The sequence below is a fragment of the Amphiprion ocellaris genome, chromosome 2 (assembly GCF_022539595.1).
Source record: "Amphiprion ocellaris isolate individual 3 ecotype Okinawa chromosome 2, ASM2253959v1, whole genome shotgun sequence".
NCBI classification, from domain to species: Eukaryota; Metazoa; Chordata; class Actinopteri; family Pomacentridae; genus Amphiprion; species Amphiprion ocellaris.
This window is the reverse complement of record NC_072767.1, coordinates 11,934,857-11,953,223: the sequence shown is the minus strand read 5'-3', so window position 1 is coordinate 11,953,223 and position 18,367 is coordinate 11,934,857. Positions and strand designations below refer to the sequence as shown.

Genomic DNA, 18,367 nt, shown 5'->3' with positions numbered 1-18,367 from the left:
TACCTCTCATCACTACGCAATACAGCTGCAGCACAGCACAGCACCACCTGGGTGCTCTGATCCACCCACACAGATCTCTGTCAGTCTACTCAGATATTTTTATAAACTGGCATGTCTTTATTGTTTTCTTTGTTAGTTTTTCTCAGACACTTTCTTGCTCTGACAATGTGTGACAGAAGACAGAAGGTTATTGTTCAAGGAGGTCTACACAGTGTCATGACCCAGTCAGCCATCTGTCGCAGTTAATGATGCACTAAATCTGCTGCTTTAACTCAGTCTCACTTTTAGAGAGTCAAACTAGTTTCCTTTCATGAAAACAGAACAAGGTAGAAGTCTTCTTTCACTGGTTCAGTGCAACTACTTGTTCACTCCACAGACATAACATAGTTAGCCAGGGCTGATTCATTAATGTTGCCTATCTATCCTAAGTTGGTATTAAGGAAACACAGAAAATCATCATTAGGTTGTATTCTGATATATTTTTTCTGTGTATAAATTGTACTTTTACTGATCCGCTGGTTTCACTTGATGTCCTTTGCAAATGGAAGTGTTTGCAAAGTCTGTAGACTCAAATTTGAGCTGATGCTTTTTAAGCTTTTTTTGTTGTTTTTTTTTTTTAAATAGCTGGTAGTCTGAAATTTCCTGTAGCACATTCAAACCTTCACTGCTAAACAAGTTAGCAGTTGATCTTGACCTTTTACCATCAGTTCTAGCAATTTTTTTTCATCAGCAGACTTAATAGCTAGTAAAATGCAACAAATCCTGTAATGAAACTAGTGCAAGTCACAAGAAGACAAAAAGAACACTTCTGCACTTCAAGACTAGTTTGTGAAATGTTCGCTCGTGAACAGTTAATTAGCCCCTCCAACCAGAAGTTAGAACAGTTAGCATATGAGAAAGACTGTGTCTGAAATGAAACCTCTTGATCACACATTTTACTCCCTCTATAACTGACAGTGAACAGTGAGCAGTAAAGGAAGATTTTGGACAGTCAAAATCCTAAACCGTAGTTACCACTGTGGGCAGATTTACACACAGAATTTCCAATAAAATGGTGAGCAGTAGACAGTGTAGTGTGCCGTTAACAGAGTGATTTTGGACATGGCTGAGTATATACACCGAATATATGTTGAACCAACAGTGGCCTAATGCTGGTGGACTGAGTGCTGTAGAGGCAGTGCATCATTGACTACAGAAGGTTCTGATCTGAGTTGACATTGGTCAGATAGCGACAGGACAAGGAGCCAGACTCTGTCAGACCAGATGGATGTAGTGGCCAGGCCACGGAGCTGGATTAAAAACCATTTCCAGAGGTCAAAGTTCACCTACAGGAGGGTGGGAGCAGGTTGGATTACCTGGCAACCAAAGGAAAGGCGGCGGCTACGTTGGCCCTCCCAAATGCCAAAACAACTTCAGCACTTACCGGCAAGAGAGAGACGGGGTTGGAAACTTTTTTATAAAAACTGAACAATGACAGATCTACACATATTATCAGACGAACATATTTAAACTACTAAGATGTTTTTTCATATGACTAATGTAAACAAGCTAAGAGTTGAATTCAGATGTAGGGTAGGTAGGCAGGTAGCACACAGATCGGCTGTTACTGTTTTTCTATAGAGCTGTGAATCGGATTCTCAGTGGATGGTAAATTTTTTTATGCAAGTCAAGCCAGTGGCTCTGTCCTCACTCCGAGTGGCTTGAATTTTCCTCACAGATCCCACTGCAGCCGCTGCCACGCTCACACTTCAGGCTAAACCAGGATCTATCAGGTATACAGACTCTTTTCTTTTGTTCAGTGAATCAGACGTTTACCTTTCCCAACGTAGCAGAACGGTAACGGCTAAACCTCAGAGCGATCTGCATGCCGCAGAAATACTACTCACCTGTACACAAACACAAGCAGCAGGTAAGAAATCCTTGTGAGTCACTGCACAGGATGATAGAACACACAAACCAGGGCTGGGCAATATGGATCAAAACTCTAATCATGACAACCACAAGACCTCTTTCAGCTCTCTGCAGCCACAGAAAATATAGGTATCCATTGAACTCCTGTCACAGTTTTTGTCAATTTATGACTACTGTGGTGATCTTAACATGTAATCTGTATTTATTTTCAGAAATCAAAGCAACTTGTTGTGTGTCATTACACACATCTCACAGTGGTTTCATGTTTCACTTGAAGTTGACTGGTTAAAATTTAGTGTGTTGAATAGAAAAAGGACTTTCAGCTGACATTTGACCAGAAATTCCAACTGGCAAGGAATCAAAAAGTCTGATCACAGTGACTTTTGCAGGAAATTTTTTATGAGGTCTGAATGGTTATTAGGGTTCTAAATAATAAATTGTCTCTAGCTGTTGGTAGAATTCAGCCAAAAAAAGATACATAACTATAAATGAGTTTAACCATAATATGAAACAAAATATCTGCTCTAATAACTCAGGCTAGAATACAAACTGAGGAATGACTTTGCCCAAAACAATTGTAAATTTTAACTGTTTTCTACACAAGTTACTTTCAGCTCCTCATGCATTAGTTTTTGTTCGAGCGACAAGTGGGCAACTTTTAAAAAGGAGAGGAGGTGAGCCTGTTTATTCATACACTTTCTTAAAGTTCTTCTCTGGTTGTCAATTTATTCCCTAAAAACTCATATCTGTGTATCAGAATTAAGAGTGAAAAATAATCCCTTCCTGCGCTCAAATGGCATAGATGGAACTTGAGATTGTTGTTTCCTCTAGAATGTGCAGATCTATGACATCCCTACCTCTGTCCATGCACCCATCCCTACTTACTGCAACTCCAGCACACCACTCCAACATCCTTGTTTGACCTTGAAACCAACTCTGCAGTTCCGTCCTGCAAGTTAACAGGATTGGTTCCTTCAATTTCTTACGAATGAAGCCCTAGGAGTCTGAATCTGTGTTTTTGAGACTGTCATCACTGCAGTCTCAAGGTGAAAATGCTCACCCATGGCGCTGACTGCTTACTTAAAATGTTATTTTCACCGGAGGGAGTCTTTAAAGAAACCTGTTAATTGTGGCTCAATCTGTGTTTTTAAATGCATGAAGAAACATTTTACTCCATGGATCAATCATAGAAAAACCGTCCAAGAAATCTTTTTGACAATCTATAAAAAATAAAAGTTGGCCATGTTGCCCAGCTCCAACATGAACACAAACTGTTTGTTCTGCAAAACCTCCTGGAACAAACAGATTCAATTAACTCTCATCATTTTTAATTCTTGGTATTAAGTATGTTTTGAAGTAAAGATATGTTGCAGTTTCAAAGATGCCCTTGGCCTTTTCTGTGTTCCATATTGTACTGAGTTTTGTTGGCTTTCTGCTCTCTGCACTGAGGTGTTCTGAAGTACTAAGGACTTGGTCTCAGAATGCAATACATCATTTCAAGCCAGTTAAAGTCCAGAACAAGCTGCTTTCGGACAGCAGGTCCAGTCTGGTTCAGTCTAGTCCTGCTAGCGGAATCTAAAGAAGGAAAAGTCGCATCAGTTGTGTTCATGAACCACTGTGTTTTAAACCTGATCACAACTTGAATTTTTATTGAGAACTCACATTACACATTAGCAGGTTTTCTCAATGTCAACATTTAATCAGAATTTTCTCCTTAAATTAGAGCTTTTGTATATTCAGATATGTATGTTGTCATGTTGTTTCAGAGAATGAATCAGACCTCACCTGTTTATCTGCCCGAATGGCTGCTGTTTATTTCTGCAGAGTATTATTCTGTACCACAGTCGCATTTGTTAAGATAAGTGAAGACTTTCTGATTGGTGCAACATCATCCAAGTTATCCACGATAGGAGAACTAGTGAAACAGAGAAAAAAAAATCTGCATTCTGATGACCACTTTCCCATTTGAAATCAGTGTTCACAGCAACATCCAAGTTGTAATTATGACTTTCACTGAGTTCCATATCTGATTTAGAGTTTAAAAGTATGAAGCAAAACTTGTCAATTTGTATTAGCCAAAATCTTCTGTTGAAGGTAATTAAACACTAAAATATAATTGATACAGTGCAGGTATTTTTCAGCCTCACATGTTCAGCTCCAACTGGCACTCAGATTACATGAACTTATATTGGACATAATTAGTGTTTCTAGCAAACAGTTTGCCTGATGGGTAGTCTGAGGCTTTTTAAAGTGGAGTATCATTTGTATCTTTCAATTTGCCCGATGACCTGAACACTGACAAGTCAGAAACATGTACATCTGGTACATTCTAGTTAGTGTTGTAATTACTGTTGTCTAGATTCATCATCACACCTACAGCTACGTGATTTCAATATCGGGCTGTTTACCATCCAAACAGTAACAAGTTCATAAAGGCAGCGACTGTGAAAGTTTCAGTAACTCGCAGCTCAAAATACGATGTTTTCTCCTCAGTGATTCCTCATTTCAGTTCACTTCCACTTTCATCTTCAAACTGTGAAAACAAGCTGAACCTCATCATCATTGTCTTCATGCTCTGGTCTTTGAGTCAGTTAAGGCTCTACTTTATCTCAAAGTCAGTTTGCTTTACAACAAAATGCCAAGCTTTGGTTTCATGTTTCTTTGGCTTCAGTCTGAAACTTTTGGCTTTTTTTTGTTTGCTTTTTATTGTGTGAATCCAATGTTTTGCATAAGAATATCCAGTAACCTTGACCACAACATGCCTAATTATAAATCAAATCATTTAGATATATTCACTTAATGAGATTACTCTTTACTGTTGATTCCTCAAAGTATATCTTAATATATCGAAGCAGAAAATGAGTCAAAGAAAAAAATGGAGTTTAGTAAATTAACTTTATTATTGTACATTTTTTTTTAACGAGGAGGTACTTAACAAGTTCTGTAGTAGACAAACCTAAAAGGTTTTATGTTAAGATCTTTTATGTTGCATGTCTCTGTTGCTAAAACCTGTTGGTGGAGGGGGTGGGTGGGGTGAGGCCAAAGGTCCATTAGTTTAGAAAATGTGAAGAAGCTCCTTTCACTATGACCACTAGATCACTCACAGGTCGCATCTCCTTCCAAGGAAATAAAGCACTTTAAGTGTCAAACTGCAGTGACTCGTCTCTTTGTGTACCAGCATTTATTACACTGCTTTCATGGTGACACTACGCAGAAAAATAAGCTTTCAGTCATATGAAAAAATCCCAATATACAGCTCTATTCCTGACAGTGTATTGATGAACGTTATAACTTGTTAACAGGGCTATCTACACCCCAGGAAGTATTTCTGCAGTTACCAGGTGTGTTGACTGAATATAGAAGGTGGCCTTAGGCATTTCATTACCTCTTGTTTAATGGACGACCATTTTGAATCCTTGACTTTGGCCTTTGACCTTGACCCTAAACATACTCTATTAACTCTTTTCCTATAAACAGGACTGTAATATTCCACATTAATTCCACACTGTATTGAACAAGACTTAAAGTTAGCAATTGAAATGAGAAACTGATTTGGAGCATGAATGCTAAACTGACAGATCAAGTGTTGTTTTCAAACAGACTTCTGTATAATTGTAATTGTAGATGGGTCGCCCCATATGAGCCAGATTCTGCTCAAGGTTTCTTCCTGTTAAAAGGGAGTTTTTTCTTGCCACTGTTGTCTTAGGGCTGCTCTGGGGGTTCAGGCATATGGGTTCTATAAAGCATCTTGAGAGAACTTGAATTGTAATTGGCGCAATATAAATAAAATTGAATTGTAACGAAAGCTGTCTGTTTAGCACCCCACGTCTTGACAGTTCATGTGCTCTACAGAACAAATACATACATCAACCACAGTATTCTTGCACAGCAGGGTAAGTCTACAGAATTTTATTTCAAGCTAACATTTAGTTTCAATCAGATCTTTTATACAAAAGTTGGATGTGGTCAGGGCTGCACAGTGGCGTAGTGGTTAGCACTTTCGCCTTGCAGCAAGAAGGTCCCTGGTTCGCGTCCCGGCTTTCCCGGGATCTTTCTGCATGGAGTTTGCATGTTCTCCCTGTGCATGCGTGGGTTTTCTCCGGGTACTCCGGCTTCCTCCCACAGTCCAAAAATATGCTGAGGTTAATTGATTACTCTAAATTGCCCGTAGGTGTGAATGTGAGAGTGCTTGTTTGTCTTTGTATGTGGCCCTGCGACAGACTGGCGACCTGTCTAGGGTGTCCCCTGCCTTCGCCCGAGTCAGCTGGGATAGGCTCCAGCACCCCCCGCGACCCTAGTGAGGATTAAGCGGTGTATAGATAATGGATGGATGGATGGATGTGGTCACTGGGTCTGAAAAGTGAGGCCAGTGCATAAGTCCCTTATACCTGTATTCGTTTCTAACAGCCAGGGGGCAAATCCTCTGGTTTCAATGAGAAATCTGATTTACTAGAAGTCTATGATAAATTCACTCTACTTTTAATTTATTAGTTCAGTAAACATTTTTCTAATTACGTTATCATTTTGATCACTAATTTTAAGTTCTTCTTTCAATACAGTATGGTGGCTACATCCATCTTTTAACAACCATGTGCCAAGCTATGAGCTTCTGTTGATCTTTGATAGATTCTCCTGTGACTGACGTCTTCCACTTTATTTAATCCAAATGCATTTTCTGTCTTTGAAAGCTCGGCAAGCCTCCCTCACCAAGGTTTGGTTACCAATGTAGGATTAGACAGCGGCTGCTCTAAGGGCTCTTAGTAAAGGGTCAACTGAAAATGAAGTTAGAAGCTGAAAGTACCACATTGAAACAAACACTACAAATTTAACTGATTTGAAAATACATTGATCTGTTTTTTTCTGCTGAAGCCCTAAAGTAACTACAATGTGCATGCATTGGTTACCTTTCAGTATAGTTGACTGCATCGCATTCTTACAGTGGATTTGATTAATCACACATGTAACTAAATTAGCTACAAACTGCTATTTATCTGAGCTGTATGATGGCTCATGCTGCAGAATGTGCAGTCACTGAACACACATGTAAAAATACTACCACTAAGTCAGCTGGTGCCATTTTTACACCATTCTTTACCATGTTTGCTGGCTTGTTACACATGAAAATGTTGACATAGTTTGTATATTTTGATGACATTGAACTCATAATAAAGCAGCCGTGATGCTCACAGCAGCGTCTGTTGGGCTGTTTTTATTCATTGCAAGGGTCAGCCACGCGGCCGGTAAACAGCAGTGTGTTGATTGTTGACTCTCTAATGAGCAGCAGGAACGGCCGATCAACCAGAAACACCTCTCTGAACGGGTTAATGGAGCGTCCAATGGCCACCACAGCAGTAGCTGCAGCCGCCTCGCTGCCCTCCTCATTCACCTGCAAACCAGAAACAAGCTTTTTGTAGAATCCTGTTATCTAGTCTGCTCTGTCTCTGCACTATAAGCATTAAAGATACATGGTGGGTGTAAAAGAAATTGTGGATTTAAAATACAATTGATTTACATGTGAAAAAAAATCTGTAACAGAACTGCAGTTCTCCAAGTATTAGCAGCTGGTAGTCTCCTAATACGTAGAACAAGATAATTAATTATTCTATTATTGTTTTGTTATTTAACGTCATTTTAATGTACACACAATCACAACGTATGACATTAATATTTTGGAGACCACTCACAATCAAATCAGCAGTCTTAAGGGGTGTGATGGGTTGGCCAGAAGGGGCCACTAAAAACCTTAGAGTGCCACAGCAAAACCTAAAGCCATACCTGAACTTCATGAATGCTGCTGTAGTGTATAGGCTGGTTGAAAGCCATGTCAATATGAGAGTTAAGGAATGACATACTAATATATGTGGGTTTCCTATGCTACAGTTAGTTGCTAATTATCTAATGCACATATAACAATACAGGTATAGTTAACATTTCGGTTAGCTGGGTGACCACCATCGACAGTAGCTCAGAAGAAGATATGCAGCAGAGTTTTTGAGAGGAAAGGTTCACTCATAAAGAAAGGATCCACAGTTTATGATTTAGACACAGAAAATTCTTTCCATGCGTGAATAACCAATCAAACTACAGCAACTTATGTTTCAATAAAATGTGTTTTCATCGTTACCAGGCTACCTGTTGCCATATTTTGAAAGTCATTTTAATGATTAGAGATGTAACAGATCCTTATGCACAAAACCTCTCACTAATGTAAAAAAAAAAAAAAAACATGATAAAAACATTAATATTTTGGAAATATTTACACTTAAATAACAACTGTGTAACAAATGATTTAACAGTGACTGTGTGGTAGCTGACCTACCTAAAATGATAAAAGTATGCGGTGTCATTTACAGTCAATTCCTGGTCATTTATTAGTATTTCATGAAGTTACTGCTGTGCTGTGTTGTAACACTCTCTTTAGAGATGTTCGTAGGGATCCTGTTGCTGTCTGATGCTACAGCTAAGAAACAAACTCAGAGGAAAGACCCCTACAAACAGCTGGAAGCAAACTCAACTTCAGCTCCTGTTAACATTTTTTTTGAAAACTCAAAATATTTTCATTATTTATTTTAATCTGACATGACTGAAAAATTTCAGATTGTAATAGATGTCAATTTGCTGGGCAAAATAAATGAGGAAAGAAAATAGAGGCAAAAACTGTGTCTTTTGCACTCTTGGAAAAAAAAATCATCAATGAGCAGCTGTATGTTATGTCAGCAGTGTGTGACTGACCTCCAGGAAAGCTTTGTGGTAGGCGTCTGAGATGTAGAGAGCATCACTGCCGTCCGCCAGCATCCCTGAAACAGACAGAAGGTTTAGTATTTAGTTAGAAAATGTTCTTATCAGCTTTTGCCTCTATTTTTTTCTTTGGTTTATCTGATAATTCCAGTGGCCGTATGATGAATAGATCTATATAACTTGAAGAAAACAACTAACAATATGCCAAATTTTAGCTTTGATATACGTCTTGTTTTGATGAATCACCAGAATCAAAAGCAAGAAGATTTGAAGATGCGTCGCTTGGATAGAAAAAAAATGCAAATTAGCCTCAGGTTTGAATGAAGACTCTGGTGATGTTTAGCTGGTGGAAGGATTCCCAACATTGATCAAATTTCATTCCAAGGGCCAAACTTCAAAAACTCAGACCTAATAAAATATTTGGAGAACAGCTGCATGATTTTTGCAGATTCTTTTTTAAAAGAAAATCCCAGAGAAGTTTTGGAGTGTTGGCCTACAATGAGCCATGAACCATAAAGGGCAGCAAGTTGAAAGTTCTTCTAAATACACAGTTACTGTCAGCAGGATTTTTACCATATTTTTTGTTTTTAAAATGTGTACAACACTGAGGACTGTGGGAAAAAAAAAACACATTGTTAAAAATGCAGTGTGCTCATCGCTGTGCCTGGCTGCTGACCTGTAAGCTGCTGCTCTGCACCTGCTCTAATCTAAAACTAGCAGCACTCTTCCTGTGGACTCATTTGACTCACATTTAATTCAGTTCTGTAGAAAAAACGATATTACAATTGAAAATTTTGTAACATGGCATATGGGATTATTTTTAATATTAGAACACTTTTAGCTGAATGAAAAGTACACATTTAATTAAGTTTCAGGACGTAGTTCAGATTTTATCACCTGGCAAGCTGGCCTTCTCAGAGCTGAACAGGTCGGTCAGTCCCATGGCCTGCAGCTTCTCCTTCAGACTGAAGCTGTCCCCCACCCTGAAGCGAGGGATGTGGATGGAGACGGTGGTTTCCTCCATCTGATCCAACCAGCCACTCAGTTTCTTCAGGTCCAGACTCTCCTCCACCTCAACACAAACACACAGCAAGAAGGACAAGCTCAGCAGTCAGGTTTCTGCAGTGTTAGTGAAAGAAAGAAAGAAAGAAAGAAAGAAAGAAAGGAAAAAAGAGACGGACGGACGGACGGACGGACGGACGGACGGACGGACAGACAGACAGATAGATAGATAGATAGATACCCTACTGAGTGGAGTGTCTCTCTTGGGCAGGATGATCACCATAGTGATGTCGTCTCCTCGGTACGGCATCTCCAGCAGCTGCACCTCATCATCAGGGAAGTACTTGTACCTGAACTTGGCCTCCTGGTACATCATGTTGACTGGACAGCTGCGGCTCTTGCTTACGTGGAAGTCTGAGGCGAACACATTGTCTTTGTCAAACTTGTTCTTCCACTGACCCTGAGAGACAGAAAGATTTAGGTCAGTGTTCAGACAGAAGATGAAGCCAGAAAATATCAGTCTATTACTTTCTGCTCTGTTCTGGCATGAGGCAGCACTGCCATCTATTGCAATGAACCACAGATTATCTTCATATGCTGCTGATCTCCTGCTTTATGTTCCTGATCTTCTGGGCTCCCTTTTACATGTTTGAGGCTTGAGCAGAACTCTTTACTCTCAGACTGCAGGCTTACTTGTTGTTCCTAGAATCTCTAAAAGTAGAATGGGAGTCAGAGCCTTCAGTTATCAGGCACCTCTCCTGTGGAACCAGCTCCCAGTTTGAGTTCGGGAGGCGGACACCCTCTCTATTTTTAAGACCAGGCTTAAAACCTTGCTTTTTGACAAATCTTATAGTTAGGGCTGACTCGGGTGGCAGTTGGAGTCTTCATATGCACAACTGACTTCTTCTTCGACGTCCCTTACTTCTGCCCCTAGTTATAGGCCTAGGCTGCTGGGGGACCTCTCTTGATGCACTGAGCCCTTCTCTAATTATCTATGTATTTACTATATACAGGGTGGGCCATAAGCTTCCATACATAGGAAAATGTACAATGTACATTTTTTTTTTATGTTTCAGATACCCTAGAAGATGAGCTTGACGCTATCTTTGGGGGCACTTGAAGGCCATGGTGTATCAGGTGAAGATACGAGACATAAATCATCTCAAGGAATGTATCACCAACACCATTACAAGCATAACTTCAACTGTGCTAATGCAAGTTCATCAACAGTGGGAAACACGTATTAGTATGTGTTTTCGAAGCAATAGTCATCATATAGAGCCACTATATAAATAAAAATGGTTGTCCAACATAAAATGTTTATTTTTCCTATGGCCCACCCTGTATACCATCATTGCATTGCATTCACTCTGTTTCCCCGTTCTCCAAATGTCCCTGGTCCCAGAGATGGATGCTTCTGATCTGTGGTTTCTGTCCCACCAACTGGCTTAGTCTCCATCATGTCCACTGTGGGATGCTGCTGCTGACTTTCCTCCAGCCCACTGCTTCCAGCTGCCCATTTCCACCAATCTACTCTGCATCCCCTTTACTATACTTGATATGCTCATCTACACACTGTTTGCGTCTTAGAACCAGCCAGAGCCTCACACCATAACAGTAAACTTATCAGTTAGTTTCAATGGCTTGTACTTTGTATGTATCATCTATCTTATCATGTATGTATCCCAATGTGTTACATGTTCCCTTATTTTCTCTGCTCTTTATGTCATCTTTTCCAGCTATTAGGTCAGGCAGCCCATGATACTGTAGATCCAGGGGTGAACAGTTGGTAGCCTGCTATGTTGTTTAACATCTATAAATAGAAATGTGTCCATAAAAGATATCAGATATTTCCTTAAGCTCTGCCTCAGCAGAGATCTAAAAACTGCTAAAATAATCTGCAAAGGAAACCATAAACTTTGGTTCCATTGTGGCACATAAAGAATTCAGTTTAAAACTACAGGTGTGTGCAAGTTTCAGGTAACAGTGCTCTGCAACGGCAGCTTTATGTGTCCAGAAATAACCTTGGAGTAAAATGATAAGGAGCGCACTTATATAGATACATACACTGTTTTTTACTTTAACGGTTCCAAAACAGTGTTTGTCATTTACACACACACACACACACACACACACACACATGAACATGGCAGGGCCCAGGATCAGACTGTGAACCTTCACACTACAGACTTGACAGACCTGAACACTGGTTTCTTTTGGAGCTATGAGTGGCTGCTTTAGGTACCTTGAAGTAGATGGTGTTGACCAGGACCAGGACGGTGGTGGAGTCCAGCGCTCCCTGTGGCAGTGTGTCCTGGATCCGGTTCTCCGTCTTATTGGAGATCCAGTTGTTGATGGTGACTCGGGCCATCTCGGGGTTCTCCTGCAGCACAGAACCAGAGTTATCAGTGTAAGTGCTGTCAGATCTATCAGTGTCAAATTTGTTTACACTTATTCATATGTGATGATACTCACAGTTGTGGAAAATGAATAAACTGTAGAAAATTTGAAATTTGAAATTATAATTTAATTTTTAACATCACAACATAAAGTATTATTTTTAATATTAAAACACTGTTAGCTGAATGAAAGGTACTATACAAATCATGCATTATTATTATTTTATTTTGAAAGTCATTCTATGACTTCCTTCACCTTTTGAGCTTTATTTACTGATCGCTTTATACATGCACATTCCTAAAGTCCTTATGCAAATTACATTTCCTACATATTAATCTACAGATGGGGAAAAAGTTGTTTTGTTGGTAATCACTTAAATGGCTGATTCCAGTTTCTATCAACCTGCTGTAACTTTGCACATCTGTTGTAGTGATTCAGTGAAGAGTGTCACAAAACAGTGTACATCAGAGCAGGAAGCATGAGCTCACTGTAATTTTCCAAAAAAGCAGCTTTTTACATGAACCATTCTTGTGTGAACCTGTTTCTCTATAGTGAAGGTGCAAAGTTAGCATGATCTACAGAGACACAATAGCCACACTGACCAGAAACAAACCAGAAAAACTGGAATAGTTCTGAAGCCCTCTGAACCCTCAAAACTATCAGCATGTTTAAAAGGCATGGTCTCCTTTAAATCAAACAAGAAATTTTGAAAAAATACCAAAATTCTACCATTAATTAGCCAGAAACTTAAAGACATAGAGAGAATAATCCGATTTTCAACTTTCCAATAGTCCTGGAACTGTTCATCTGTGATAAAAAACCAAATGTAAGTGTACAATTGTTATATTTTAGCAAAATCACTTCATTCTGCTCTTTCAGAAATTCATGAAAAAATAAATAGTATGTACCAATTTATGCAAAAAAAAAAAATTTAATTTTGTGCTCCTTGGTACAACCAAGAAGTCATTTTTGACTTGCCTGTGACAAACATGCAGGTAGGACTTTTCAGCTGAGCTGCAGGCTGTGTTTCCACAGAACAGAGAGACACATGAATACAAATCTAAATGTAATTAGCAAAATGTCAATAACATGTGGAATTGAACTGCTTGGAGTTCAGAGGGTATATTCACATTGGCTCTATGTAATTAGTTATGGATGTCATGTTTGATCCATTTACTCCAATGTTTGGGTACAAAAGGTGGGCAATATCTGTAAATGGCTGACTCAGAAGGAAGCACAGCAGCAGCATCAGAGACAACTGAGTCAGGACTACATCAGTGTGATCCGTCTGAGAGGAGGTAGCAGGCAGTCACATCAAACATACTGAGAAACAGCTTTTTCCCAAGAAAAACATAAAAATAGATTTATTCTTTCTCTACAAAGAACTGCTGAACAAACATGAACACAAACGCACTCTCATGCATCAAGGACTTCTATTCTGACTTCATTGTCTGTGCTAACAGTGGACTATTCTTCTGTTGCTTTATGGCTTTATGCACAGAAGAGTTGTATAAGTATAATGAGGATAAAGCTCTAAAATTTTCTTTCGGAAACTGGTTTAAATAAAGATATTTACATAGTTACCTTGAAGTTGAGAGGCAGCAATTTGGCTCCGTAGACTGTCTCGCTAATGTCCTGGTATGTCTCATTGAAGACGAGTGATTTTTCTCCGAACAGTCGGTTGGCAGAGATCAGCTCGGTGGTCTCGTCCTTCTTCCTGTACAGACGGCAGTTCAGTTTGGCAAAGAAGAAGTGGACCTGATCAGACGTCTTCTCTTTGATGGTGTTGAACTCAAACACCTGCAGACACAAACAGATTTTAAAAGGATTACTTCGATCTGCAAATGATAAAAAAGAAAATTTGAATGCAGCGACACAACTAAAGTATCCCCTTCCCTCTCTTATAGAGTCTGTGTGGCTTTTGTGATTAGATACTATTAATATTTGTTTATATATTTATCTCAGATCTTTCTTTCATTTGAAACTTTGTATTTTAAGACAACCGATCTGTTTCAGTTTCAATCATATCTCTAAAAATAAACACTTCCGTTGTTTATGTCAGTAGTTTTGTAATTCTTTCATCTGTTTCTTGGTGTATAAAAACTTGATTTGTTTATTGTGATTTTTCTGTCCACACAGTAAGAAGTCATTTTAAAATGGTCTTACTGTAACTTAAAATATCTGCTTCAAATGTAAACAGGACAACACAAGAAACCGTTTCAGATCCACAGGAGACAGGACAGATGTGAGCTCTCTCATCACTGCTCACCCTTTTGACAGTTGGAGTGGTTTCGTTTTTACGGCCAAAATCAATCAAATGTTGTTTGACACTTGAATATTTGAATCTGTGTGCTGCCACTGGTTTATATTGCCATCATGTCAATTAGGTTCTTTAGAAAGTCTGAGCTCTGTGTTCTTATTAACCCATCAATGCACCTGATAAAGAAATACCTAAAGAGGCTAAATGATCTGCTGCAGCTCAACTTTACTTCCTATCTGACCTCCATGATCTGCTGCAGCGTCTGGTTGCAGGCTCCCAGTTTGGTCATGGCGAATGCCGTGGAGACGCTGATGGGGGACATGAAGATGTTGGACTCGGGAGTCTTGCTGAGGGCCATCTGTTTGTACAGTGACAAGGCAAAGCGGCTGTTGGCCTTTGACAGCTCCCACACTCGGGGGTTGGTGGACTCTGGCACCACCTCGGGCTCTTGGGTCGGGTCCTCAGGGACCTCAGATTCAGCACTGCGGTAGATGCAGCGTGGCTCCAGAGGAAGGTCCTTGGGTTTGGCATTGCAAATGTCTGGACGGATGGTGTCAAAGAGGAATGGCAGGAACGCCAAAGGTAACAGCCAGTCAGCAGCCCTCATCCTGGACAGAGAACCAATTAGAGGTTTATTTTTCTTATATGATGCTTGTGTCGATGGACATGCACTACCAGTCAAAAGTTTGGACACACCTTCTCATTCAATGGCTTTTATTTGACTATTTTATACATTGTATATTCATACTGAAGACATCAAAACTATAAAAGAATACATATGGAATGATGTTGCAGACAAAAAAGTGTTAATCTTCAGTATTAATCTAGGATGCAGAAAATAATACAAATGAAACGAAAGCATTGAATGAGAAGGTGTGTCCAAACTCGAAATTTTGCCTTCCCAAAAGTGATTTAATTGCAGGGCTCCAGACTAACGTCTTACTTTGGTTGCACTGCTGCACCGAACTATTCATCTATGGTCACCAGCACATACACTACCGTTCAAAAGTTTGGGGTCACCCAGGCATAGTTTAGATGAAAATTCACACTTTTATTCATGTGCTAACATAATCGCACAAGAGTTTTCTAATCATCAATTAGCCTTTCAACACCATTAGCTAACACAATGTAGCATTAGAACACAGGAGTGATGGTTGCTGGAAATGTTCCTCTGTACCCCTGTGGAGATATTCCATTAAAAATCAGCCGTTTCCAGCTAGAATAGTCATTTACCACATTAACAATATCTAGACTGGATTTCTGACTCATTTAATGTTATATTCATTGAAAAAAAACCCTTTTCTTTTAAAAATAAGGACATTTCTAAGTGACCCCAAACTTTTGAACGGTAGTGTAATTTAGGTGCACCCAAAGAAGTGGGGTGCTCTACAGGTCTACACATCTGTCACAAGACAATACAAGATTCTTAGAGACCTAGTCCTTTATTAATATGCCAATTCAGAATGTTGACGTTCCGACAGCAAAAAGCTTTGTTCCCAGACAAGCTTTGGTCGAAGAACTCAGAACTCTGAAAGATCACAGCAACTGATGAAAACCATCACAAGAGACACAAAACAACCTTGAATAAATACAAAACAACCACAGAGAAACCAACAATAAGCATTAAATTACTTACTGATTACAACACTTGACAAGAGCAGGAACTATTGAAGTTTTGGAATATTGTTTAAATGTCAAACTCCTCTCAAGTTAAAGAGCTGAAATCAAAGTCCTGAGTTAGTAGTGGTGTTTCTTATTATATTAAGTCGAGTCGAGAATCATCCAATTCAAAGCTCAAATACATAACAGCAACTAAGAGGAGGCAGTTTTCTGTATGTTCAGTACTTTTGCTTTCAGTGAAATAAGTACATTTGCCTGATTATACTTAATACTTAACATTTTCAGAAGAAAAGTATTGCATTGTATTATCCTTCCATATTATATCATATTGAAATGTTTAGATATTTTATCATTAAAACATATCAATTTATCAACTAAAACTAAAACAACAGTGACATAAAACTGGTAAAAGCATGGATTCTTACCTGAGCAGACAGTGGTGAGTTTTCAGTCAGAGAGATGTGTGCAGTTTGTGTGGTCTGTGGGTCAGTGTCCCGCAGAGCACTGAAACATCACATCAACCTTTGAAACATTGATTCTCTGTTAGTCAACAAGTAGTCATAGTTTAATACCAGGAAAACTAGCTGCTGCTGTCAACAGGAAAACAACCTCCCCTTGGTCTCACACTGACTCCCACTGATCAAAGATCAATAAATGGACAGGAAGTAAGAACCACCATCGCACAGCAGGAAACTCCTGCTGAGGGATAAAAAAATATATTCTTACCACTGGTGGGGTAAAAATTCAGAATGTACTCACAGGATCAGAATTCAGAAAGGCAAACTAACGTTTTTTGTTTTTTGGTTTTTTTTTAATGATTGATTTCATATTAAATTCTGAGAAGGGTTATTCAATTTTTAAGTTAATTAAAATATTAACTTTAAAAATGTAACTTCATTGAAAAAATTCAATTAAGTTTTTAAGAAATTTTATTTAGTTTTTAACTTGGAGAAATAAAATAAATACATTTCGGAAAGAAAGAGACCGACGGACTGACTGATTTGGTCGCCCTTATGTCATGTCATGCTCTGAACCATTGGGATAGTCATGAGGACCTCTCAGGTTGTCCTATGGAGTCTGGACCAGGACATTGACAGTGGATCCTTTGGATACTGTGGGTTGTGCAATGGAGCCTCTGGGAATCAAACTTGTTCCACTGCATCCTGTTGATGCTTGATCAGAATGGGGTCTCGGAGGTTTGGAGGTCAAAACCACATCTTGGACGACTGTCATGTTCCCAAAGATGTTCCTGATTGTAAGGCGTTTTTGCGATGTGGTCGGGTGTATTTTTCTGCGAGGGTAGACCACTGACATTTGGGATTGCCATTTGCATGAGGGAGTTTATTTGGGTGTCTAAGTCTCATCGACATGGATGCCAAAATCCAGGGTTTTCCAGCAGAACACCACATAGAACCAATATGATCAATGTTATTCACTTCACCTGTCAGTGATCTTAATGTTGTGGCTGATCCATGTATGTATACACACGGACAAAATTGTTGGTACCCCTCAGTTAATCAAAGAAAAACCCACAATGGTCACAGAGATAATTTGAATCTGACAAAAGTAATAATAAATAAAAATTCTATGAAAATTAACCAATGAAAATCAGACATTGCTTTTGAACCGTGGTTTAACAGAATTAATTTTAAAAATAAACTCATGAAACAGGCCTGGACAAAAATAATGGTACCCTTAGAAAAGATTGAAAATAATGTGACCATAGGGACATGTTCAATCAATGTGTGTCCTCTAATTAGCATCATAGGTGTCTACAAACTTGTAATCAGTCAGTCGGCCTATTTATAGGGTTACAGTAGTCACTGTGCTGTTTGGTGACATGGTGTGTACCACATTAAACATGGACCAGAGGAAGCCAAGGAGAGAGTTGTCTCAGGAGATTAGAAAGAAAATTATAGACAAGCATGTTAAAGGTAAAGGCTATAAGACCATCTCCAAGCAGCTTGATGTTCCTGTGACTACAGTTGCACAAATTATTCAGAAATTTAAGATCCATGGGACTGTGGCCAACCTCCCTGGACGTGGCTGCAGGAGGAAAATTGATGAAAAATCAAAGAGACGGCTAATACGAATGGTAACAAAAAAGCCCAGAACAACCTCTAAAGACATTAAAGGTGAACTCCAAGGTCAAGGTACATCAGTATCAGATCGCACCATCCATCGTTGTTTGAGCCAAAGTGGACTTGATGGGAGACGACCAAGGAGGACACCATTGTTGAAAACAAATCCTAAAAATGCCAGACTGGAATTTGCCAAACTGCATGTTGACAAGCCACAAAGTTTCTGGGAGAATGTTCTATGGACAGACGAGACAAAACTGGAACTTTTTGGCAAGGCACATCAGCTCTATGTTCACAGATGCAAAAATGAAGCATATCAAGAAAAGAACACTGTCCCTACTGTGAAACATGGAGG

General features: G+C 39.2%; 1 protein-coding gene across 1 annotated transcript; it reads right to left on the bottom strand.

Annotated features, from left to right (window-relative positions):
- Positions 1-4,787: 4,787 nt before the first annotated feature.
- Positions 4,788-16,512, bottom strand: serpinc1 (serpin peptidase inhibitor, clade C (antithrombin), member 1). The gene is made up of 8 exons (XM_023267137.3): positions 16,357-16,512; positions 14,553-14,919; positions 13,636-13,851; positions 11,897-12,034; positions 9,893-10,111; positions 9,547-9,721; positions 8,644-8,708; positions 4,788-7,297 (listed from the first exon to the last, which is right to left on the bottom strand). The coding sequence occupies exons 2-8, from the start codon at positions 14,916-14,918 to the stop codon at positions 7,121-7,123; spliced, it is 1,356 nt and encodes a 451-aa protein (XP_023122905.2). The 5' UTR covers position 14,919; positions 16,357-16,512; the 3' UTR covers positions 4,788-7,120.
- Between the last annotated feature and the right edge of the window lie 1,855 nt (positions 16,513-18,367).